The 25,399-nt window shown below is 37.0% G+C and overlaps 1 protein-coding gene across 1 annotated transcript in view; it reads left to right on the forward strand.

Annotated features, from left to right (window-relative positions):
• The first annotated feature begins 236 nt into the window (after window positions 1-236).
• Window positions 237-25,399, forward strand: part of sif (guanine nucleotide exchange factor still life) — a 165,487-nt gene continuing 140,324 nt past the window's right edge. Inside the window, 13 exon segments of the mRNA XM_074095344.1 lie at window positions 237-912; window positions 8,000-8,114; window positions 9,120-9,267; window positions 13,643-13,827; window positions 15,488-15,606; window positions 16,027-16,157; window positions 17,725-17,807; window positions 19,538-19,693; window positions 20,215-20,345; window positions 21,932-22,114; window positions 22,916-23,021; window positions 23,523-23,739; window positions 25,149-25,359. Coding sequence (XP_073951445.1) covers window positions 9,158-9,267; window positions 13,643-13,827; window positions 15,488-15,606; window positions 16,027-16,157; window positions 17,725-17,807; window positions 19,538-19,693; window positions 20,215-20,345; window positions 21,932-22,114; window positions 22,916-23,021; window positions 23,523-23,739; window positions 25,149-25,359 — 1,632 coding nt within the window. The 5' untranslated portion in view covers window positions 237-912; window positions 8,000-8,114; window positions 9,120-9,157.

Here is a 25,399-nt window from a genome sequence, read left to right on the forward strand (position 1 = left end):
CCCCGCCGCACCGCTCCGAATATTCATTGATGATCTTACTAATATGTATTATTAACATTATTTTTACGAAAAGTCCTTCAAACGAGTAAATTTAAATTAAAAGTATAAAACGAAAATTATTTGTATTTTGAAATGCGACGGTATATGTAGGTCGTGTGTGTGTCGCGAGATGTTTCTCGTGCAGATGAGCCGTCGGGCGCTGTGTCGTCGCGGTCGCTAGGCTTGGGCGTCGCTGCGTCTCGGCCGTCGCGGGCGTTGCGCGCCGCCCCGTGCGCACTCCGCTCGGCTCCAGTCGCCACGCACGTTTCGCCCGCGGTCGGGCGCCCGCGACCCAGTCCGCTCTGACGTTTCACCTAGCCGCCGGTGTGCCCCGTAGCTTTTCTCGCCGATCCTACTACCGCAACTTATATTCTGCGCACTTTCGCATTATTAGAGGACTAGCTAGCGCCGGGGCCGAGTCGGTGGTATTGGGCTGTGCTGGCGCGTGTAGTGTGTCCGGGTGGCGTCGCGCCGGGCTCGGCAGGCGGTGCGGGCGGACGTGCGAGCGGGCTCGGCGTCGCCGCCGCGCGGAGGCAGCGAGCTCGCCCGGCAGCTGGCTCTGTTTACAAGCCGCGCGTGCACCCGCGGGCTCCGTGCTGTCGCTTCCTGCAGCACGCACCTCTCATTTACTATTCAACGCCGTGAATTTTTAAATTTGCGAACCACCACCGAAGTTAGAGGTATTTGAATGCTTATTAAAGTCGACCCTCACCCGAGAAAAGTCGTAGTGCAATATTAGTGTCACGAACCGCTCAAAGCGCACGCATCGAAATCAAATTGTCATTCGAGTGATATCACTACTTCATAAATATGGGTGCTAAAGAAAGCGTGGAGGCTGCTAAATTTTCTGCGCAAAATTGGAACAATTATGAGGTTCGTACTCGATTCAAATTAATATGCACATGAAGTGTCTACCCCCCTCCCTCGTGAATGTATATTCTTATCATGGGTTAATTGTTCCTTTAAATAAAGAAACAAATAAATATTTTGTACAATAAGTTCACTGCACCGTTGATCGAGCAACTACAATGCATGTTACACGTATATTAAAACAAATGCTAAATAACAATATTAATGGTTAATTAATTGTAATCTATTATGTATACGGTAATTATTGTTTTGTGAAAGTGTTGTTCTATTTGTGTCGTTTTTATATCGTATATTCTAGTTGAGTTTCAGATGAAGATGACACCTGTATGTATCCAGTCATTCGATATTGCGTAAAACACTTTCAATACAACATCGATGAATCACTTGCATTATTTCTTCAGTAATAAGGCTGTTGCAAAGTGGCTATTATGCAAATTGATGTTTTGCTCTAGGCAGACTGGAGGCTCTGCTTCTCGCAGATTCGCTAATAAGATGATTGATCAAGTAAAGAATACTCGACACGTTCTCCTTGAGACTAAACGTTGCTAATATTGTAATTGTTTCTGCACGAATAAGAAATAGCTATAATAATATAGTTTTAAATACTTATAATTGGATGTAGGTAATCAAGTATGTGCAAGGAATCGAAGTATTTTAGAATTGCGTTTGTGGTCAATAAGTAGTAACGTTGTACTGATTATAAAGTATAATGCACTACGCAATTATACGACATATGCTATAAAATATGGTAATCGTAGATATTTGACGCACTACAATATTAAACCAATAGACAGGTTTTCAATCTGAATGCCACCAGCAAATATTATCTATCTATATATACATATATCTATATATATTAAGCTACTTAAATAGCAGTATCAGGTGTAGTCAAGGCGCAGGCCATGTTTTGTCTAAGCAGTTTGCTGCGAAGCCAAACGCAGTTGACCCACATAGCCGATTATAGCATGATTGAATACCCGGACATTAACGTTGCTTTCGCGTTTCACGATTCCGTTGGTTATTTTTAAAATAATCCAAACAGGTCACAACTGGCTTAAAATAATTTCAAACGCACCGGTATTTTTATAGTATTTAAAAAAAAATAGCTAGTCAGTTATCTCATTCTTTGTACAAATATGGAAATAAGCTGATTTAAATATACATTAGCGTCAACCTGAGATATTGGAAAACGGAGCAGACTTTGGATGCAGTAATCGACGCTCAAATTGAGTTTGAGCGGTCATTGTCCGGGAAATTGACCGCCTATATGGATTAACGTCTAAGCGGAGCAAGCAACTGCATCACCTCGATGGGGATTCTAAAACTTGACAATATATTGGACGACTAACCGCAGAATCAAATAGCACAACAATAGGTAGTGTAGCATAATTAGCTGCTTATGGACACTTAGGGCGCGCAAACACCTAAACATGCTAGCATAAATGAAAAGATGTAGAATTTCGTAAACATAAAATTTTAATATTAAAAAACCTATTATAGTTTTGTCAAAAAAATACAGGTCATGAAAATAAGGTTATCACAACACTGAATAATACAAAAAAAACGCAATATAATTGGCAAATACCTGATCTCACGTGAGATGTACACTCAAGTAGGTTAGGAAAAGTGTACGTGTTTAAAATACCTGATAATCATGGTTGAAAATCACGAAAGTTATAAAAGTAGCAAAATAAATAAATAATTTAGGCCGAATTGGAGTCAAAACGAACGTTAGGACGCTTGTGGTGAACCCAATTGGAATTTAGAGAAAAATTATGGACCGAATCAGAAAAAATTAAAGTATATCACGAAAAACCGTGAAGAAAACCAACCTATAAAGAACATTTTTAACAAAAAGTAAAATCGACTCCAAAAAAATAAAAAAATAACGAAAAATGGAACCGACTACAAAACCCTTGAAAATATTTTTCTAGGTATCTACTAGCTCGAAGTCGGTGCCTCAGCACGAGCCAGCAGGAATGGAACAATAGCCGTCTACCACACCTATTATATACAATGGGTTTCAATCTATCCTGCTGGGTCGTGCTGAGTCACCGACTTCGAGCTAGTAGGTACCTAGAAAAATATTTTCAAGGGTTTTGTAGTCGGTTCCATTCAAAGAACATCTCACAACGATTCCATTAAGCCCACACACGGCTTAGGTATGTTGTTTTATAACAGAGTTCCGTTGCCTACCTTCCGGCTTCAGCATTAGATCAGTTCAAAAGAATCATTAACTTAAAGCTCCTTCTTAGTCACTTATCTAGGTATATTAATCATGATCGTTTATAGACGAGCGAGCATTACTTAGCTTTGACGAGTTCTATTGATCATCTACGATCTTTTTCATCAGGTCCAGTTTACCAAATGATACTTTCTGAATGTAAATGCTTATTTTAATGCTTAAAATGCCAAAATCGCCATAGGAGTACCCATAAAATGTGAGGTTTGCCCTCGATTTCCCAAGGATCCCATCATCAGATCTTGACTTGGTGACAATGGGACCACCCTTTCGAATAAAAAAAGTAAATTTGAAAATTGGTCCACAATTGACTGAGTAATCGGTGAACATACATAAAAAAACAAACATTGGAGCATAGAACCTCCTCCTTTTTTGAAGTCGGTTAAAAATCTAGCAGCTAAATTGTCATGCGCATGTCAATCCATGAAACCAGATTTAAGCCAGTTAGTAGTTCGGAATCACGAAAAAAAAAACTTAAATAAATAAGTAATAAATTTAGCGCAATAAAAAAATGGTAATCATTTTGCATTTTAAATGTAAAATCCGAACTCAGAATCAGACCCAGTAGAATCCTCTTCACTCGAGTAGGACACCCCAAAAGCCAATAGTTCCAGACGAATGCAGTCCACAGGATCCTCAGCGGTTAAGCGGGAGGCAAGTCAAGCAACCAACGTCTTTTTCAAGTAGGGTGGAGGTTGGGCTGGAAAGAAATTCAAAGTTAGCCCCCTTTCAAAGAAAACACCTAATGATCACTCTGCCTTAAAGAGCAATGAAAACAAATTTACCCGATGCAAAAACGGCTATGTAGGATTCCATCTTTAGCACAGGTGTGCAGAAAAAAACAATTCGTAAACTGAGCCCCTCGCCGGCTCTGCTTCAGATGACGATACACCAAAAACATTAAATACTGGTGAATTGCAAACGATCAGAACTTAGAGGCTTTTCTACTAGAGCCATAAGCTAAAATTTCAGCAACGGTTCACGTCCACCTCTCGTAAGTGTAGTATCTGAATTAGCAAAATACAACGCCTGCCGAACTATCGAATCCCAGAAGCAAATTATTAAATTCAAATATCAATTCCAAATACGTTGAACAATCGCGTTAGCGGCTAGGAAAAATCGGCCAGTAAATCACTAAACCAAAAAGTTTGCATCTTGAAATACTCATGCAGCGTTGTAATGCTGCAGTAGGTATTATAATTAAACCGATATTTGTTTGGTAGGTGAAGCAATGAGGGCTATCGTTTTTTGTCTCACTAGATGGCGCACTGTTGCGTGAGGTTTTTAAGTATAGCTTACAAAGTCTGTTATTACGGGCGTGAAAACAAAGTTTAGATTAAAATTATATTTAGTACACCTTAAAACCGTACCATAAAAATATCGAGCATGCCACAGTGTTGCACAGTCCCCGTTTTGTTCGGAAAAAAGGAAAGACAAAGGTTTCCAAAAGACAAAACTGTCTCAAAACACAGACATTCATTGCCCCGGAACGCATATTTGCCATAATTAATTTCAGATATTGCAAAATATTCACAAAATTATTCTAATTATAAATAAACCCGTGTAGCCGACCCAAAAACTATGAGATTTGACATTTCGGAGACCTCACGCTACACTAGCGCCTCTAGTGGCGAATTCATACGCGATAGCCCTCATTAGCACTATTCGATTGTTTGCCGCTATAATGACGGCAGGTGGAATAGCATACATATTTTTAACCGACTTCAAAAAAGGAGGAGGTTGTATGTTCCAATGTTTGTATTTTTTTTATGTTCGCCGATTACGCCGATTACTCAGTCAATTGTAGACCGATTTTCAAAATTCTTTTTTTATTCTAAAGAGTACTCTTCTGAGATGGTCCCATTTTCACCAAGTTAAGATCTGATGATAGGATCCTGGGGAAATTGAGGGCAAACCTCAAATTTTATAGGCACACCTATAGCGATTTTGGCATTTTTAGCATTAAGATAAGCATTTACAATCAGAAAGTATCATTTGGTAAACTGGACCTGATGAAGAAGACCGTAGATGACCAATGGAACTCATCAAAGCCAAGTAATGATGGTTTCGAACTGATCTGATGCTGAAGCCGGAAGGTAGGCAACGGAACTCTGTTATAAAACAACGTCACTAAGCCGTGTTTGGGTTTAATGGAATCGTTGTAATATGTACTTTGGCTAAGAATCACTAAAAAGTGAGAAATAAAGATTTTTTTTAACAAAAAAGTAAAACCGACTCAAAAAAAAACAAATTAAAATAACAAATTAAAATATTTTCAAGGATTTTGTAGTCGGTTCCATTTTTTCATATTATTTTTTTTTGCAGTCGGTTTTACTTTTTCGTTAAAAAAATTCTGACAACTGGTTGCAAATTACTATTAGGTAACAGCATTGTCTGAGCTTGTTTACAATTCAGTAAATGAACGTCGGTTTAAGTCGGTTTCTGATTCCTCGTAGCTCACAAGTAACCCACAATCAGGAGCAATCGAGTACAGTCCAAAAATAGTTACTCGACAAAAGGACTCATGGTTCAGTTGGCTATTAAAATGAACTCCTTGAAAGCTGAATGTTATTTAAAAATGCGAAGTGACTGAACGGAAGTCAATATTTACATACAATACAGAATTCTTAAAAGAATTGGTTACAAATATTAGTTTTTCATCAAAACGTTTTGGAAGCACGTCCGCAGATTGCCACAATAAACACTCTGAGCTCCATAACTTGTTTCAGTGGGTGTGCGGCAGCGCCAAAAATAGGTTTATTGATCATAACAATGCTTTGTCTCTCAGTGACACAATCCGTAGGGTTTTTTTTTAAGCCAAGTTCACTTATAGGTAAGTAACTATAATATTTCTAAAGAATATCGAAATATTTCAGTGAAATAAAAAAAAATACTTGAAATTACCAATGACCAATATTACATTTCCCGGCCAACGTTATGGGCACTTTTCAGCAGGGACAAGACTTGGGCGAATTTTATATAATAGTTAAGTTATTTTTAGGATACAATAATGCGTTTGCTGGAATAAAGTTGAAAGTGTACAAATATAATTTATTTTTTAACGATAAATCGTTAAGATTTGCAATTTTGAACATGAAACTACCGTGCGACCCACTCATATTAAATATATTATGAATTATTATTATTATTATGAATTAGCCTAGGATTAGCTCGAAAAATGACAGGTTTAACTCAATTTGAGACGTGAGTTATCCGGGTCAATATATTTAATAAGAACTACTCATATAGAATATACTCTTTGGTACCTACTATCAGAATACTTACGTCAGTAAATTTTACCGAAGAGTAAGAAATAGGATCAACTATCTAAATTGAAAATTTTAGTAAATATATTTTATTGTGTTAAATATTTATAAATATGTAGCGTAGGATAAAGATAGAGAAAATTTTCTATGCTCTACAAATTAAGGCGAAAACAGATGTCTTTGAATTTTATCGTTAACGGCATGCATGTTTGTTCATTTCGCTTCATTATCATAAAAAAACATACATTTATTGCTGTGTCGATTTGTTAGAATGTTTTTTTTACATATTTCGGCTTAGCTTCATAATGTGATCAATACAATTAAATAATTTGTATTATATTTTGTGTAATATCAGCATGTTGTTTTTAAATATATTGTGTTTAAGAGATCCATTTTATGTATTTCACCCTGTAAACACAAAAATTAAAATAAGTTTTTGAATTTTGATAAAACAATTAAAAAGCACATAGTGCAAAATGTTCATTTGTTAGAAATAATTTTAAAAACAAAAGCATTTCTATCTAAAAGTAGCATAGTCCCGTATTTTAATAATCTGCATTCAAGCAAAACCGCATAAAGGCAATTTTATTTTTGTTAGTTTTCACCCAAAATGTTACCTAACAGAAAATATGGTCCGGATTTTCGTTTTAAAAAAATACAGTTTATTTTACGTATCTGAATGAAAATAACGCTTTTAATCCTTTTTGATATCGGAATTTATTTTTATTGCAGATTCACGCGCTTAATGCTGTCTGCATGTTTTTTTTATTTAAAGATAGAATAGGTATCACAAAATGTTGTTCTACAAACAAACAGGTTGATAGCATCTTAACACATACTTAATGTATGAATCTTGAGTGCAGCCTATTAATTAATACGTGCTTTAGTTAATGAACTATTTTAAACAAATGACTAATTTTTCAATTTTATTTAGATTTGCACAAACACGTTCGAAGTTTCACCTGTCTTGCGTAAGCGTAGAAAAAAGCACTGAAAGTTTCTTAATTTTCTGCAGAATTAAATATTAAAAACCTATTTTGACACGAAAAAGTATTATTTATAAAGATAATTAATTATTAAACTCGGTCTTATATGCTGAGTAAACGGAGTATTTGATTATTTCACAAGCATCCTTATTTTAGTTTAAAGAAGTTATAAAGGTAAATTTATCTCTTATAAGAGACCTCATCCGAATAACATAGAAATAAAGATATTTGACTCTTTCGTTATACCTAACGCGTGTTCTCAAAGCTTATGATAGCGTGAAAATGCCTGATAAAATCTGTGTAAGCATCTATCTAGTAACAATTCCAAATTAATAAACTTGATTGTCAAAACAGAAGCACAGTTTTTAAAGTAATTTCATTCAACCACGAGGTACTTAACTAGTTTTATAATACATGTTTTAGCCTGATAATGTTATTTTTTACATTTTATTTAATTACTAAAACAGGTGTACCTTCGACAGTATTTTGTAAACTGAAAAGAAAACATTAACTAAATTAAAAAATACCGTAAATTTATTCAGTAAACATAATGATTTTGTGATAAATGTATGCATTACAATTGAGATGGGTTGCAGCATGGCGCTAGTGTGAGGCACCAGTATCGACAAGGCGCCCAGCGCTCGCAGAGTCTCAACCGCGGGCACTCGCTCTCGCGCACCGATGGCACCTGGTGACATCACGGAACCGCGGGTAATTATCACTGAGATAAGGATGCAGCATAATGTCATTTTGAGACACTAGTAGATACCTAGCGGTGCTCGCGGAGGCACAAATATGGGCTGGGCACTCGCTCTTGCGCACACATGGCACCTGGTGGCATCACGCAACCGCGGGTAATTATCATTGAGAGGTTGCAGCATGATGTAATTTTGAATTTGAAACATCAGTGTTAAGCGGTTCTCAACGATCGCGGAATCGCAAATACGGGCACTCGCTCTCGCGCACCAATGGCACATGGTGACATCACGGAAGCTCAGGTAATTGATATTGAGATTAGGTTGCAACATGATGTCATTTTGAGACACCAGTATCAAACGGCGCTCAACGTTCGCAGATTCACAAACGCGAGCACTCGCTCTTGCTCACCGATGGCATGACACCTGATGGCATCACGGAACTGTTATAGGTGCATGTCTCCAAATACGTCAGAAAATGCATTACTTAAACTTATTTTAAAGTTTCTCATTTTTGAGTAAATCTTCATTCATAATATGAAGTCATAGGTATTATGACGACCGGATGGCCAAGTGGTTAGAAAACCAGACTACGAAGCTTGAGGTCCCGGGTTCGATACCCGGCCGGGGCAGATATTTTTATAAATAATACGAATGGTTGTTCTCGGGTCTTGGATGTTTCATAATTATGTATTTATCTATATAAGTATGTTTAAGTATATGTATTGTACAAGCTTTGCTTAGTTTGGGACTAGGTCAATTGGTGTCAAGTGTCCCATGATAATTTATTTATTTTTATTTATATAAAGTTTACTTACTATAGTTTACTTAGTTTACTCTTTTAAGAGGTCCTATACGATCCGAGCTTGTCAGGGTGTGAAGCACACATTTATTATGCGGCAAACTAGTGGAACATCGTCGCGTCCCTAATCCAGATTTATGTTGATAATATACTCATATCCTTGTGCTCAAGTCCAAGAACCTGGCGCAATATACCTTAAGATCGTGGTTAATGTTACAGGCAGCATAGTGCAGTGCGCCGAGTGCGGGACACGCACGATGGGCAACAAGCTATCGGCGTGCTCTTGCGCACCCATCTTGCGCAAGGCGTACCGCTATGAAGACAGCCCGTGGCAGAACTCGCGGCGCCGTGATGGCCACTTATTGAGGTAAAATGATTAAAAAAAATATCAACCTTTTGCCACACGCGCTCGTAAACAGCGCCCTAACAAGCATACTACAGTCTGTTCAATATGGGAATGGACAGAAGGAAAATAGGCTCTTTATAGTGCACGCTTTAAGAAGTCATTTAATAAATTGCATTTTTGTAGAGTCCGGTCCAAACTTAATTGTAATTAAAATATTGAAGACATCAATATTGTTTATTGTTTATTAATTGCATGCATGTAGTACAGTAAAAATCAGATGGTAGGATACATTAAAATAAGATCGTACATGCTACCCATGTAGGGTGTTGCAATGTCTTAAATCTAAAATGTAAGTAAGCATAATATCGTTGCACGCGAATCATTAACATTCCTGAATAAATTAAATTGCTTAGAATAATAACATTGGTCAAGGCAGTAAAATACAAAATAAAAAATCGAAATTAAAAGTAAAATATTAACAAATTATAACATTGGTCAAAGCAATAAAGTTCAAAATAAAAATCTAAATTCAAAGTACAACATTCTCGGTTAAGACTTGAAGAGGTAGGTAACAAACAAACATACAGACTTACAAACATTCGCATTTATAATAAATATTAGTGAGATTACCTTTACTATTTTTCATATCACAATAAAGAAACTTATCCTATTTTGTTAAAAAACAGAAACGGCTTCCTATAAATACCTAAAGAGGCAGAGATAAAAACAATATTATGTAAGAAACGGAACGTTTATATTATACTATTGTTAACACAAGAAATATTCTGTACATTATTTATTATAGTTTTTAATCGCCAGTTTGGATCTAAGTAAATGTGATGACCTTTAATCATAAACAAATAGTTAAATTTTCACAACAAATTTGATGAAATTTGGAATGGAAAAAAGCTTGAACTTCATAGCAGGAACTAAGAGTAGAATATTTGTAAACAGGAATGAGAGCGGACGAGTCCACAAAACACAATTATTAAATATATAAATATAAATCGAATTAATATTATGTAGCAAATTACGTATTAATCTACTTACTAAATAAAAATAATTATGACTTCATCTTATTACTTGTTTTATTAATCATCATTTTTATGGTAGGACCTGGTGCAAGGTCCGCCCGGATTGCTACCACCATCTTGCTTGCTAATCCTGCCGTGAAGCAGCAGTGCTTGCACTGTTGTGTTTCGGCGTGGAGAGTAAGACAGCCGGTGAAATTACTGGCACTTGAGGTATCCTATCTTAGGCCTCTAGGCTGGCAACGCATCTGCAATCCCCTGGTGTTCCAGGTGTCTATGGGCGGTGGCTATCTCTTACCATCAGGAGACCCACTTGCTCGTTTGCAACCCAGTCGAATAAAAATAAATAAATAAAAAGAAATGATTATTATCATTATTACGACTTAACAAAAAATGTTTAGAACCCCCTCTTCTGTGACCTTCTATAGTCCAATGTTATCTTGAATGGACTTAGCATGTACTTGTATGTACCTAATGCTCCAAATAAAACCCGCGGAGCTTTTCTATTGGACTTCATTCAATGTGAAGACGTAACACACGCACACACTAACTTTCACATTTTTAATATTGCTAGGGTTAATTTGATTCCGAATGAACACAGTGTAATATACGAATTAAATTTACTCTGAGACAAAACTCACATAGCGAACATACATTTCATCAATTCGTTTTTACTGAATTTTTCAGTATTACTTGAAAGGCAATCAATTAAAAAAAAACTTTTACAAACAGTAGTTATAATTCAAAGATGTCATTTTGTACGTTTGTATAACTATTACTTCATTATAACAGGAAATGTTGCTAACATTGTGTACTGAACACTTGCATGACGAACTTTGCGACTATGTTACCAACACAATTTATAATGCAACTCCTGTATATACCCAGTGATAAAAAATTAACAGACTTAAATTCGCTTTACAGGGGTTGGACAACCAGTATCATGCACGCAAAACACGTAACATTGTGAGAGGCCAAAGTCATTTACGATTTATAACATTCAAACACGAAAATACGAGTAGCTAATAGAATAATATACTCGTAGTGGGTGTAGAGTGAGTAAGATTATTCGCTTGGACAGTGATATGATTAGGCTAATTATACGACTGTCATTAACGTGAAATATTTACCGGGATTTGGAATTTTATGCAATAGGTTAGGTTCTCAAAATATAGACTTAGTTCATTAGATCAATTAAACAAAAAAATGTGGTTATAATATAGCCGACTACAGGTCCGGGTGACGTCACACATACGTACACTTTTTAGGATTCCGGAGCCAAAATGGCAAAAACGGAACCCTTATAGTTTCGCCATGTCTGTCTGTCTGTCCGTCCACGGCTTTGCTCAGACCCTCTATGCTAGAAAGGTGTAATTTTGCACGGATACATATATAAACTATGCTGACAAAATGGTACAATAAAAAACACAAAGAAAATTTTTTTTAGGGTTCCTCCCATAGACGTAAAGTGGGGGTGATTTTTTTTTCTCATCCAACCCTATATTGTGGGGTTTCGTTGGATAGGTATTTTAAAACAATTAGGGGTTTGCTAAGACGATTTTTCGATTCAGTGATATGTTTGCGAAATATTCAATTTTAAAGTGCATATTTTCATTAAAATCGAGCGTCCCCCCCCCTCTAAAATCTAAACCGGTGAGTGGAAAAATTTGAAAAATTCAAGATGGTAGTAAGTTTATCAAAATTTTAAGGAAAACTATAACGGCTAAATTTGCTTGATAATTATTAGTAGTTTATGAGTAAGGTATAAAATATACCTAAACTTGGAAGACCCCGTATAAAATACGAAATCCTTAGAAAAATATTACTTAATTTTTTCGTAATGGCAACGGAACCCTATTTTGGGCGTGTCTGGCACGCTCTTGGCCGGTTTTTACTAAGTAGTATCGTCACGGGCCCTCACTTTATAACATTGACGAAATTCATATTTGTTTCTTTTTGTTTGATTAACAAAAGAAAAAAAAACTGTTCAACATTTTGAAAGAAAGAAACAAAAATATTTATTTGTGTCATTTTTGTAATTAAGCAAAAAAAGAAAAAGAAAAACGAAAACCGAGACAATATGTCGCGAAATGGTCCCAACTCAGCATGTTGTCAATTTTGCAGCCGACGCTGATCTTCCGTTGGAACCATTAACGTATGCACCAACAATGAACTCTGCTACTACATCGCATCGCAAAAGAAAATGTTTAAAAATTACTATTTATTGCCACGACAGCAGTATAAGTATTATTATCTTTTACACTGAGCCACGTCACTTCTCCCTTTGTCTATGGCTTTAATTTTTTTTTAATTTCTTTTTTTTTTTAATTTTTTTTTCTCCGTCTGACTGGGGCAAAGGAACTGGCTCATGCATACAAGTTTATTTAACGTTTGGGCTCCACAGAAAACCAGCGTTACTGCACATAATGTGCGGCAACACATGCTGAGTGGAGACCCTTTTTGGTATCCTGCCGTGTCACCTAGTAACATAGTTTTAGTGCTAGTTCTAGTCCTAGTTTTAGGTGGTACTTTTTTGGAGCCAAAATAAACTTTTCTTTCTTTCTTTCTCTCTTACTATCCTACTTCATATTATAAATGTGAAAGTTTGCGAATATGTTTGGATGTTTGTACACAATCACGCAATAACAGATGAACGGATTTGCATGAAACTTGGCGTATAGATATGCAAAAATCTGCATTGAGATATAGGATACTTGACATCCCGCTAATGCGTTCCCGTGGCATAATATTTTAAGTTTAAACAAGAGTAGAGGGCACTGTCCAAGAACGGTGACGTACCGTACCTCGGCTCTCGTGAATGAGATATAACTGCGTTTGTAATAGATGGTGTTATGCGAGCGAACGTTGTCTTTTCAATTTGTTTTGTTACCGTAACATTTTTACAAGTTTTGTTTTGCCTAACTTGCCCTGTTCGTTTATTTATTATAAGCCAAACTCTAAGATTTATTGCGTTGCCGTTGTATATTTCTAAAAATTGCAAAAAAAATGTAATCTATGTCATATGACACGTCAAATGAAAAGGCTTATAGTCACAATTTCAAATATTTTTTTCATGATTTTAAGATAAATAGTTTTAAATTTATCTAGGAAAATAAGCGAAAAATTAACATTCCCCTATCTTATCTTCGAAACAACAGGGCCTAACATTAAAAATTAATTAATTATAGGAAAAACTATAATAAGTTTTATGCTATCTAAAGTAACATGCAAAAAATCCTTAATTTCTAGAAAAATACGAAACCATTTTGTTTCAATTTAAAAAAAGATATTTAAATAGAATCATAAAAGGATTTCGTTTTGAATTTAGCTCAATTGTTCGTTTCTAACCCCTTTAACCATTGCAGACTCTGGGCGGAAGTATTCCACGTGTCAGCCTCCGGCGCCGGCACGGTTAAATGGCAGCAAGTGTCCGAGGACCTGGTACCGGTCAACATCACGTGTATCCAGGACTCGCCGGAGTGCGTGTTTCATATCACCGCCTACAACTCCCAGGTCGACAAAATACTTGATGTTCGGCTATTGCAACCTGGTACGTAAAAATTACATAAAAAAAGATTATTCTTATATTATTTATATCTATATTTTTTTACTACCAGCGCTTTTTGTTGTATAGACTGATTGTGTACGGGAGCTGATTAAAATTGGTCACGATCTAGATCTATATACTTTAACAAATATACCTAATCGAGTACTGCCTTTTCGCAACGTAACGTTTGGCAACCTGTTTCATTTCGCAATTTTTAATTTCGCAAACTCTAAAACTATAAATATTTCAGGATTTATTTCAGGGCCATCGCGTAGAACCCTTTAGGTTAGGTTAGGTTAGTTTTATAAAAAATCTGAAATATTCACTGTTTCAGAAATATTAAACGGTTGGGAAATGAATAGTTGCGAAATGAAACAGGTTGCCAAACGTTATTCACCGAAATATTAGTAAACCATATCTAATACCTAAAGTACCCAAGAGTTCGAGTTAAAATCACATTACTCAATAGAGTATTTAAGCAGGCATCAGATTTTCATTTTAAACTGAGTATTTATTCTTGCACGCACCTAGTTCTGATGTCCGCGGTGATGTTGGTATACGTACATACAACAAACGAGAGCAATTCGGAAGATCCCGGGGCCGCTGTAACCCAGTTTTAAATTTACACCAGAAAGTACACAAGCCATCGGCTGAAAACTACTAAAGCAGTCAGTTTGTAGATGCTGTGGAAGTTATTGATTCTGAGCGAAAATAGAAAGCAAGCATAAATTAGTACCTATCAGTCTTTTCCGATATTCATCTATCCTTTCTGTACTAAATTGCATCTCTGGTGACTTCTATGCTCCAAAATGTCAACTAAGCAGCCGGAAAATGTTCAATTGAGCAAAGACTCCCTAAACACAATTAGGCACAAGATGTTATTTTGTATACCGACACATGAAATTGAAAAAATAAAGGAAGGGGTTTTTGTCGATCTTTAGAAGAGGCCAAAGTAACTTTTTGGTTCTTATACACGTCATTTTTGCTTAGATTTTGAACCTTCCTCTGGATTTTTAATTATAGGTACATAATATATGTATCTATAGAAATAATGTTTAATATCTCTAATACCCAACTGAAATGCTACCGTAAATTTTAAATCTGAAATTCCTAATTAGTTGATGCAAGTCTGTCATTAAAAGAGCACTAAGTAAATTTAAAAAATTATGACTGTTGCAGCTTTGATTCGTGAAACTGCACCGTATAGTGCTTTATAAAGTCAACATTGATCTCTCGATTCGGGGCACTAGTGTACAAGTACTTTTGGTTGTATCGCTGTCTGCTTCATTATTTAATGAGTTCAATTTGCTCATACTCCCTACTTTCGATTTAAAACGGAGTTGGTTTGCAAACGGTTTGATGTGGATGCTGGTATTTATCAAAAAAATGAAGGCGTAGAGAAACAAGTAATGGATATACAAACTGTAAAATAAAGAATGACATACTTACTTATGTTCTAAAGATAGGTACCTATCATACACTCTAACAAGACTCTAACCAGCTTTATCATACTTAATATCAACTAACTACATCACGTAAAAAAATTAGGCAACCCGGTAGCTTTATAAAAAAAATGCCAATAATTATTACTGAACAAAAATACTGAATAAATATTATTATTATTTATTACTAAACAAATAATTTCAATTCATCTGTTTTCTAGGCACTCGCATCGGCCAAGCGTCGGAATGCTTCGTGTATTGGAAGGACCCAATGACAAACGACACTTGGGGCTTAAACTTCACCTCGCCCATCGATGCAAAGCAATTCAAGGAATGCTGCGTAAGTTACTACAATATACGAGTAATCAGCGTCAAGAAATGTGACCCTGTATCCAGAAAAAATATAGAACTATACAAATTGACGAAAGCTTGGCCATATTTTTGACGCTGATTATGCTTTAATTTGCTATCCTTCCCTGTAAACTTTAAAAGCACTTATTATGCAAATTTAAACACAATTATTATTAAATATTATAATGCTTTATGTAGAAAATAAATACGGAATTGGTTCACTTTATAAAATACGTATATTATCCACTATACCTGAGCCTTAACATGAAACACTTGCTTATTCACAAATTCTTCCCAAAAATATTTCTGGTATTTCAGCACATCCTCTTCCTTTCTCGCTTTGAGATGTGTTTTGGAAAAAAATACATACAGGGAAGTTAACTTTACGAATAATTGTTTGTTATTTTAGTCACCATCCTTTAAATTCTCGCGTAAGGCATCTTCAAGCTACAGCCTAAAGCTCGAACCGCCAGGCAGCAAGCAGAAAATGAAAGCCAAGAGGAAACCTCTCTCCACACCGGCCAGTCCCAATCGTTCCAGGTATTACAATACACTATAATTTCAGTCAAATATTTATTTAAATATCATCTATGTACTTTACGGCTTGGCTGTTTGGAACAAAACGCGCGGCGCATCAATCATCAATAGGTACTACTTTGACACAACCCCTGTCACGGACGTCAAGAAACTATAGTGAAAGGTTCACAAATTCGCGTTGTGAACAAATTTTGTGCGCCGTTTTGATGTAAGAAATATGCAGTCTATAAATAGATGTCGATGTTAAATATGCATGTTTATTTTTACAAGCTTTTGTTTAACTTGCTTCGGAGGTATGTATGTAGGTATCTAGTTACGGGTCAAATCTTGCAACTTAATTTGGACCCACTTCCAGTAGTCAGATTGGTTTAAAATTTTACATACAATACATAAGTATGTAAATCTGGGGCAATGCAATAATCTAGCAGTGACGTCCTGGTAGTCCCGCAAGATGAAACTTCTCAATGGTTAGTGGTGTCGACTTGAAATTTGGTACAAAGGTATGGAACTGTACTTTAGATGAGTGCAGTTGGAAAAAAGTACGTAAGGCCAGCAAAAAGGCTTGTATTAAAAATGAAATTTTTAACAAATACAGGTCAAACATGTAGGTCAATACCTACATCAATATTTGTCAAATTTATTTATTTATTTATTTATGTCACTGTAAAGTCATGAACATTAAAATAGGATGTTATCGTTAGGTACATAAGTCAGTCCATGACGCCCTGCAAGGGCACACAATAATAATTACAACTAAATTAAATTAAATTAAATGAAACATTACATTGTATCACATTTACATTGAATTCAGTTAAAATCATGCATTTATATTGATTTGATTATGATTAGATTATGTCACATTGTGGAGTACATACGTACATGAGGTACATACATACATATATGTCATCAAGTTTATCAGTTAATACTAGATTTATTTACATTTATAGTGTTTTATACTTTCATCATTAAGGAATTCATTTACAGAGTAATAACATTTTTAACATTTATTGCCTATCTCTACCATATTACGTTCTCTAGCTTGTACTCGTAATTAACAAACTAAACTGAGTTAAAAGTCACTTGTTAAAAGCCAAAAATCACTTCGGTTTTATCTATTGAGAAAAATAACAATCATTTATTGCCATATAAAATAAGGCAGGACTATAACCTAACCAATGAAAATTTGGAAAACCCCCGACTTTGTCACTTCAAAGTTCAATATCTCAAAAACGGCTTAACCGATTTTGATAAAACATGTCTAAAACCTTCGCTAGAAAACCTGATTTCAAATTAAAAAAAAACACATTCAAACCAGTCCACCCGTTTAAAAACTACGATGCCACAGACAGACATACAGACACACAGACTGACAAAAGCCATTAGAAAATATAATTATGTACACCTACCTACTCTTGCAATTAAACTAGTTTGCTAACGTCGTTCGGAACTCGAAACACAAGATCGATTTTCTTTTTCTTTCTCATATGAATCTTCAGGAAAACGAAGAAAACCTACGAGTCCCGAGCGACATTAGCATTACGGTTGTACTGTACCTAAATTTGCATTACAGCTTGACCTACGGACGAGAACCACAGTGCACGTGCATGTCCCAGGAGCAGTTCGCGAGACTCAGAGCTCAAGATCCACGATACAGTAAGTGATACCTAAATTATCAACTAGACGACAGCTAGCTATTATTCATCATCATCATCATCCTACGTCCCACTGCTGGGCACAGTCCTTTCAGAATGAGAGGGCTTGGGACGTAGTTCCCATGCGGGCCCAGTGCGGATTGGGAACTTCACATACACCACTGAATTGCTTTGCTGGTTTGAGCAGGCTTCCTCAAGAAGTTTTACTTCACCGTAAAGCTCGTGGTTAATTTGAAATATAATTTCGCACATGACTTTCGAAAAACTTAGCTATGTGAGCCCGTATACATATGAATCTACGATTCTCTGCTTGAGACACCATAAGTTAAACCACTAAGCCACCACGACACTAATTATTAGTCACCCTGTAATAATTGTTCAAGAATATAATATAAATTGCAAAAGCTTAGAGCAGACATAAAATACAAATATAACAATGACACATGATTACAATCCTAATATTGTTATTGTTGTAACGTTTCGTGTGCTCTGCTCGCTTAGACCGCTTGGAAAAGATCAGGACAATCGAATAATATTTTGTAGTAATTTTACTTTTACCAACAAAATAATACAGATAACTCGATGCATTGTAAATATTACTTTCGGAGCTCTTACCTTTGTACATACTTTGTGCCAAGTTATGGCAATCTTTATAAAATCCGGTTGTAAACAAGTGTTCACCGTCAACTGTTAGGGCCTTATCAGACTTGCGAGTTACGAGCGTGTTTTCTATACATATCAGTCACTGCGAACACGTGCCGTGATCGCCTTCATACAAAATACGCTCGCTACTCAAAGTGTGGTAAGGACCTTAGCGTCATAATCGCTGCTAAATGGATAATGTTGTAAGCAAATTAATGATAAGTTTTGTAGTTGTAGGTACAAAACCTTGTACAGTCACCAGCAGCAATATCTTACAACAAAGCGTGCATAAATGTCTGATACGATTACAACTCTATTTCTAGGGTCGTGTGCTCCGCTGTGGCAGACATTAAATGCAGGTGACTGTACATCGTAAAAACAATAACTAAAGTTAACATTTAACCAACAAAAGAAGATCGAATTATTGTAAATCCATGACATTATTTATTTGTTGGGTGATATTAGTCGTGGTGTACGTAAAGACAATGCAATAGCTATAAAGTATAATTTTTACATCAAATTTAACGTGACATTTTATAATTACACACACACACACACACACACAAACATCACGCCTGTATTCCCAAATGGGGTAGGCAGAGCACACGAAACGTTATCGTTTCGGAGCCACTTTTAGCAATTTTAGGTCTTAAGTTTGACAAAAACGGTACAATAGTGCCAGGTTCGAGCCTTTTGCCTACGGTATACCATAATTATAAAAGTTGAAAAACCCTCGACATTGTCATTTTAAAGCTCAATGTCTCAAAAATGGCGGAACTGATTTTAATAAAACATAGCTAAGAGCCAAGCAAGGAAACTCACTGTCATGTAAAAAAACACATCGAAATCGATCCATCCGTTTGAGAGCTACAATGCCACAGATAGAGAGACAGACAGACAGACATTGGCGTCAAATTGAGAACACCCCTATTTTTGCGTCGGGGGTTAGAATACAAACAGTTCCCAAAAAATATTAGGTCTAAGATTCAGAACGAGAGAGCAGTAGATAGCTCCCGTAAGTTTTAGTTGAAAAAATAAATAAATCTCATGCGGTCCAAAATCGATCCTTAAAACAAGCTCATCCTACAGGGTCGTCTACATTGCCGCGAACGTCAGCACGCGCCATGGAGGCCGAGGCGGGCGCGACGGCCGCACGCACCGACAAAGTCGCCGCCGCAACATCTTCCACGTCTCTATACGACAACGTCACTGGAACGCAGCCGGCACACCAGGCACCACCAAAACGTACGAAAAAACCAATCTGAACTAATAGATGTAAAAATAAATTTTTGATAGATTACTATTAGATAGACTAGCCGTTGCCCGCGATTTCATCCAAGTAGGATTCATTTGTCGCTATCCCGCAGGAACTATGCAATTTCTGGGTTAAAAACTATCCTATGTCCTTCCCCAACATCTGTATACCAAATTCTATCTTATTAGGTTTAGAGGTATCGGCAGAGGTAACAAATAAACAGACTTACAAACTTAGCATTTATGATATATGTTTTTTTTTTTTTTTATTATTCGACTGGATGGCAAACGAGTAACCACTTGCCTACCTCAAGTGCCAGTAATTTCACCGGCTGTCTTACTCTCCACGCCGAAACACAACAGTGCAAGCACTGCCGCTTCACGGCAGGATTAGCGAGCAAGATGGTGGTAGCAATCCGGGCGGACCTTGCGCAAGGTCCTACCACCTGCAAAAGTGAGATTATATACATAGATTGATGTAATAATACTGCCAATACATATTTTTATTTCAGCCGCAGCACGACAAAGTGATTCGCAGCCGCCGACTCGACCGCCCAAGTCTCAGGAGACCTCTACTATGACCACCAATACCTCCACAGCGCCCAAGACCGTCACCGCCTCGGTAGGCACTCATTCTGCAAATGTAAGTAATGTGCCTGTAGAAAAAATGTCGTCAAGCGTATCAGTGGACGATGTTAGCAAAGTATGTATGTATGTAAATACTTTATTGTACATAAAACACAAAAAGAAAACAACAACCAATTGTAACAAAGGGACCCTCCCTGTTTTTTTTTTCGTGTAATTTTTTTTTTAATTTTATACTGTATTTTTAAGTATTTTATTTGTAATTATTTATGTTGAAACAAATGACTTTCTGCCAATTTTCTTGCGGCACATTCTTCTTGGCAATGATGGTATATCCGAAAGCAATGGTACTTGAAAAAAAAATGACGCGTAAAAGTGCCTATTGCGGCCTATTTACAAAATAAACGATTTGAATTTGAGTCACTAGAGCGTAGACGGCTCGGGCGCGACTACGCGAGATGGGCGGTGCGGCAAGTGATTTTGCAATACATATTATACATAGCGTGATTAAGACCCTTCCTACACAACATAAATCTTGCAATAGAAGCGATGTAATACAAAATTGCTCTCCGCGCCACCTGTTGCGCGAAATTGTAGCTTCTGTAGTACAGATGAAAGTTAGTTGGCGGCGTAAAGTATTTACACTAGTTGACATCTTGTCTTGAAACACTGATAACCAAAGAGTTAACATTAATTCATTTTCGATTTCCAAACATTTAAAATTTAGCTAAACACGTATAAATATTCTTTTGTAAAGACATTTATCGAACTGACAATTTACGGCTTGGTAAAGTGCCTATTATGGTTTTCATTAATGCAATATATTTGATAACAATATTAGAGAACCTATTTTTTTTAAAGTACCTATGCAGTAGATAAACACTTTAATCATCAATATTGCGTAGGTATTGTACTTATTTTACCATTAAAGCAAAATATGTGATAGGTACACAATTTGCTACCCAAACATTATTGTATCAGTACTTAATTGAGAGTGACATAATTTACTCATCAGTGCAAAGATACACCCTTTACTTCCCACGGGCGATAAAAGTATGCTCTCACGTGTGGGCCATCAAAAGGTTAGTGCTATTGTCATTAAAAATATCATATCTAATTCTTGCCCACGCATTTGTGACCCTAGACATGTACCGTGAAATATGACTGTAATTATTACAAAGCGTAGGCGAGCTCGTTATATTGATTCCCAAGTTGTAGATTAGACGCTGAACGGCTGGTATAAACGTGATTTAGTATTAGCAAATAATGGTTTCAAATTGTGCAATAATGTGTTTTTCTCTTCTCATGCTCTTAAAATGTTACTTTAGTCTCTGCATATCGATGCATTTTTAATTAACGTTGGAAACCCCTAAACAGTCAATCACGTGTTTGTGAATAGAGGATTATCGCCATTTTCACTGATTGTGCATAGACAATTTTTAGGGCGTGAAAATAACCTCAAAACGACAACTGTGCAGAGAAATTTAAAAATACACGATTTAATTTCGTGAAACACAATTAATGATTACGAATATGAGTCTATTCAATTATATCAAAGATGAATTCATTTTGTTTTAAAATAAGTACTCGCTTCTCAACGAAAGTTAATACCTACGTATAAATTTAATGGTCTATTTAATTTAGACAAACGAAGAATCTCAAGCAGCAGGAGGTGCAACTGCTCAGCATGGCCAAGATCTGAAGTCTGAAGGGGTGCAGGCTGGCGGCACACTAACCACTGCCAAGTCGTCTACTACTTCCACACGGCCTGGCAAAGAACACCTGCAGCATACTAAAAGCATCGACTATGGAGATGGCAATGAATCGGTAGGTTTTTTTTAACTACATGGATTGAGATACTTTGTTTGATGTAACCAAGTGAGTTATACACATAGGGCGCAATAGTAAAATCCATTTAAGACAAAATAATTTAATTTTCCAAGAAAATGCTCTACCTTAAAAATTTGCATTGAGGAAGAATTGAGAGACTGAATGACGTAGGTACCTAATGTAAGACGTAAAAATTATGTTGATCAAACCTTACTAGCTGGGCACAAAGAAGTGGCCTTTGGCCTGCGACACTATTATAGACTGCGCCATACTCTTGCCAGCCTTCAATCCTGATCCGAAAGATCCTACACCTTGTCCCTCCAGCGGTACCTGGGACGACCAACCGGTCTACGTCCACTCGGTCGTCCCAAGTAAGCTCTTTTCACGGATCGAGTTATCAAAAACTATGTAAAACTAAAGCTTAAAAAGCCGTGGTGGCCGAGTGGTTTGACCTATGGCCTCTCAAGCAGAGAATCGTGGTTTCAAACCCCGGCTCGCACCTCGGAGTTTTTCGAAATTCATGTGCGAAATTATATTTGAAATTTACCACGAGCTTTACGGTGAAGGAAAACATCGTGAGGAAACCTGCACAATCCTGCGAAGCAATTCAATGGTATGTGGGAAGTTCCCGATCCGCACTGGGCCCGCGTGGGAACTACTGCCCAAGCCCTCTCATTCTGAGAGGAGGCCTGTGCCCAGCAGTTGGACGCATATAGGCTGGGATGATGATGATATAAAACTTGCTAAATCCTGTTCAAGATCTATCAACGCTTAACTGTAATCTAATTTCTATTCCAGTCTCGTGAATCGGACCGCCATTCGATGCACCACCACAACGTTATCAACAACAATACTTCGGGGTCTCGTCGCACCAAGTCAAAAAGTACAGAGGATATGAATATGGGTAAGACAACCTATTTAAGTGATAACTTTTTTTATTATTTAGCCGGATGTGTCCCACTGCTGGGCAAAGGTCTCCCCTCATGTCCTCCATTCCTCCTGATCCAAGTTCTAATAGGCAATATTTTGATTAAAATAAAAAAAATCTGATAAGAACAATTTTGCTAACGATAATTAATTAATGAAATGTCATCAGAGTTTTATACATGAACGAAATTTCAAATCATTCCTAGGACTAGCAGTGACTCAAAATTCGAATGCATGATTTGATGCATGATGCAGCCCCTATGTAGGTATGTATATACTCATAAACTCTTTAATGTACAAAATACATAAACGCATATACAAAAGGTGAACATATCCCTTTAAGGGATCTCTATTAGTTGACCTTTGGGTGTATGAGAGGATCACTTTAATGGAGGATTGACAAAGAGCAACATTCAGAAATTTCTTTTAAACCAACTTAAATATTATTTACAAAACTGTACTCTTTCCACCGTTTCAGACTCAAGCACTCTGAAACGCATGCTCAAGCCAATGCCGTCAACAGAGAGCCCCGTGACGTCACCGGAGATGGGTCGCCGACGCTACGGCGGCGCGGGCCCGTGCCCCCCAGCCTGTGGCGCCCACGGCCACCGGCCGCACGTGCACCACCCGGCTCATCACGCTCATGCCATCAACAACAACAGCCGACAGAGCTCGCAGCGGTATTCTTCAGATAGGTACGAAACGTGCTTATTTGCCAGGTGTTTGTGTTGGTGTGCTAGAATGCCGTTACCAAGTCAAGATAAAGCGCGGGTAGTTCAAAAAACTGGTGCTACTAAACAAATGTAATACCTACCCTACATTTTAGTCTACTAGTGACTACGGCCGCTGCAATGTAGCTGAAACGTCCAGGTAATTAAACCATAGTTTATTACGTGGTATTAGATAAAGATAACAATATTTTCATCACACTTGCGCGTAAGACACTTCATGACGTCACCAAGAATACGTCATCGACTTTTCAACCACACCAACAGTTGGCAGAGCTCGAAGCGATACTATTCAGATACTTGGCCACAAATATTTACTAAATACCGATCAAATGGATGTTAACAATAATGAAAATACTTATGTGCCTTAACAGAAACCTAGTGATTTTTTCAGTGACACAAACGATAAAAGTACATTTGTATAAGTAATTAATATCTGCGTACTTGTAAATTATCTCAAAGTGGCTCAAATTTTACTAAATAATTTTAATTTGTGTGCTAGAATTTAGTGTTGTGTTCATAATATGCTGTAATGTACAGTGTCATATTAATTCATAGATATTTGTCCTACACAATGTAAATTGTTATGGAAATAAATATAGTGAATACTGAAATAAAGGTCCAGTACGAAAACATAATACAGATATAACTCTTTTCCGAAACGTCCCCAGTCTCTTGAATATTTTTAACCGACTTCAAAAAGGAGGAGGTTATCAATTCGGTTGTATTTTTAATTAGAAAATTTTTTTTAGTTCGTTTAGCTTCAATTACCTTCAATTAGGTCCCATAAGCACCAAATCAGGATCTGATGATTGGATCCTAAGGAAATCGAGGGAACTCTTCAAATATTGTAGGGATACCTATGGTAATTTGGATATATTTAGTAGTAACTCGTGCATTTTCTCTTGAAAATCATCATTTCGTGAAGTGGAACTGATGACGTAGATCACATTTGACCAATAGAGCTACTACTCAATAAAAAGTACTTCACGGGTTGAATTTCAAGTACTTTAACATAGTTGCTAAGCAATTTATGCTCATATGATGAAATGAAACGGGTGGTTCACCACGGGTGCTTCAGCACCAGGACTCCTCAATAGTGAACATCTCTGCACCGAAAAAAGCAATGTTTAATAAAAGGTGACGAGCAATTGAAATTAAACTATCGTATCTTAGACAATTTACACTAAAAAGTGTGAAAAAAAATTTAACCGATTACAAAAAAAATGAAAATAATTTTCTACCAGTCTGAAGTCGGTGCCTCAGCACAAGCCAGCAAGATACTATTGGGCAGGTGCCCATAAGGCACATTGATACTGAGGTCCTCAAAATAAAGCCCAGATCGATTGATTATTTAAACTAACATCTTTCCACAGTCGGGGCGTCGGGGTGGGGGCGGCTCCGAGTGGTTATCCGGGTCGCGGTTTATATTTGGAGCTGGGCGGCGGTGGCGAGCGCGACATGTCACCACCATCGGACAATGTGATGTTCGACAACCAATGCTACGCGACCACGCCGTCGTCGTCCAACGGGAATTCGGACCAGGAGCCATGTCAGCGCCGGGACGGCAGGCAGCACCAGCACCCGGTGAGACATACCTACTGCGTCACAGCGTTCCTTTTAAATT

The sequence above is a fragment of the Choristoneura fumiferana genome, chromosome 12 (assembly GCF_025370935.1).
Source record: "Choristoneura fumiferana chromosome 12, NRCan_CFum_1, whole genome shotgun sequence".
In the NCBI taxonomy this organism is placed as follows: domain Eukaryota; kingdom Metazoa; phylum Arthropoda; class Insecta; order Lepidoptera; family Tortricidae; genus Choristoneura; species Choristoneura fumiferana.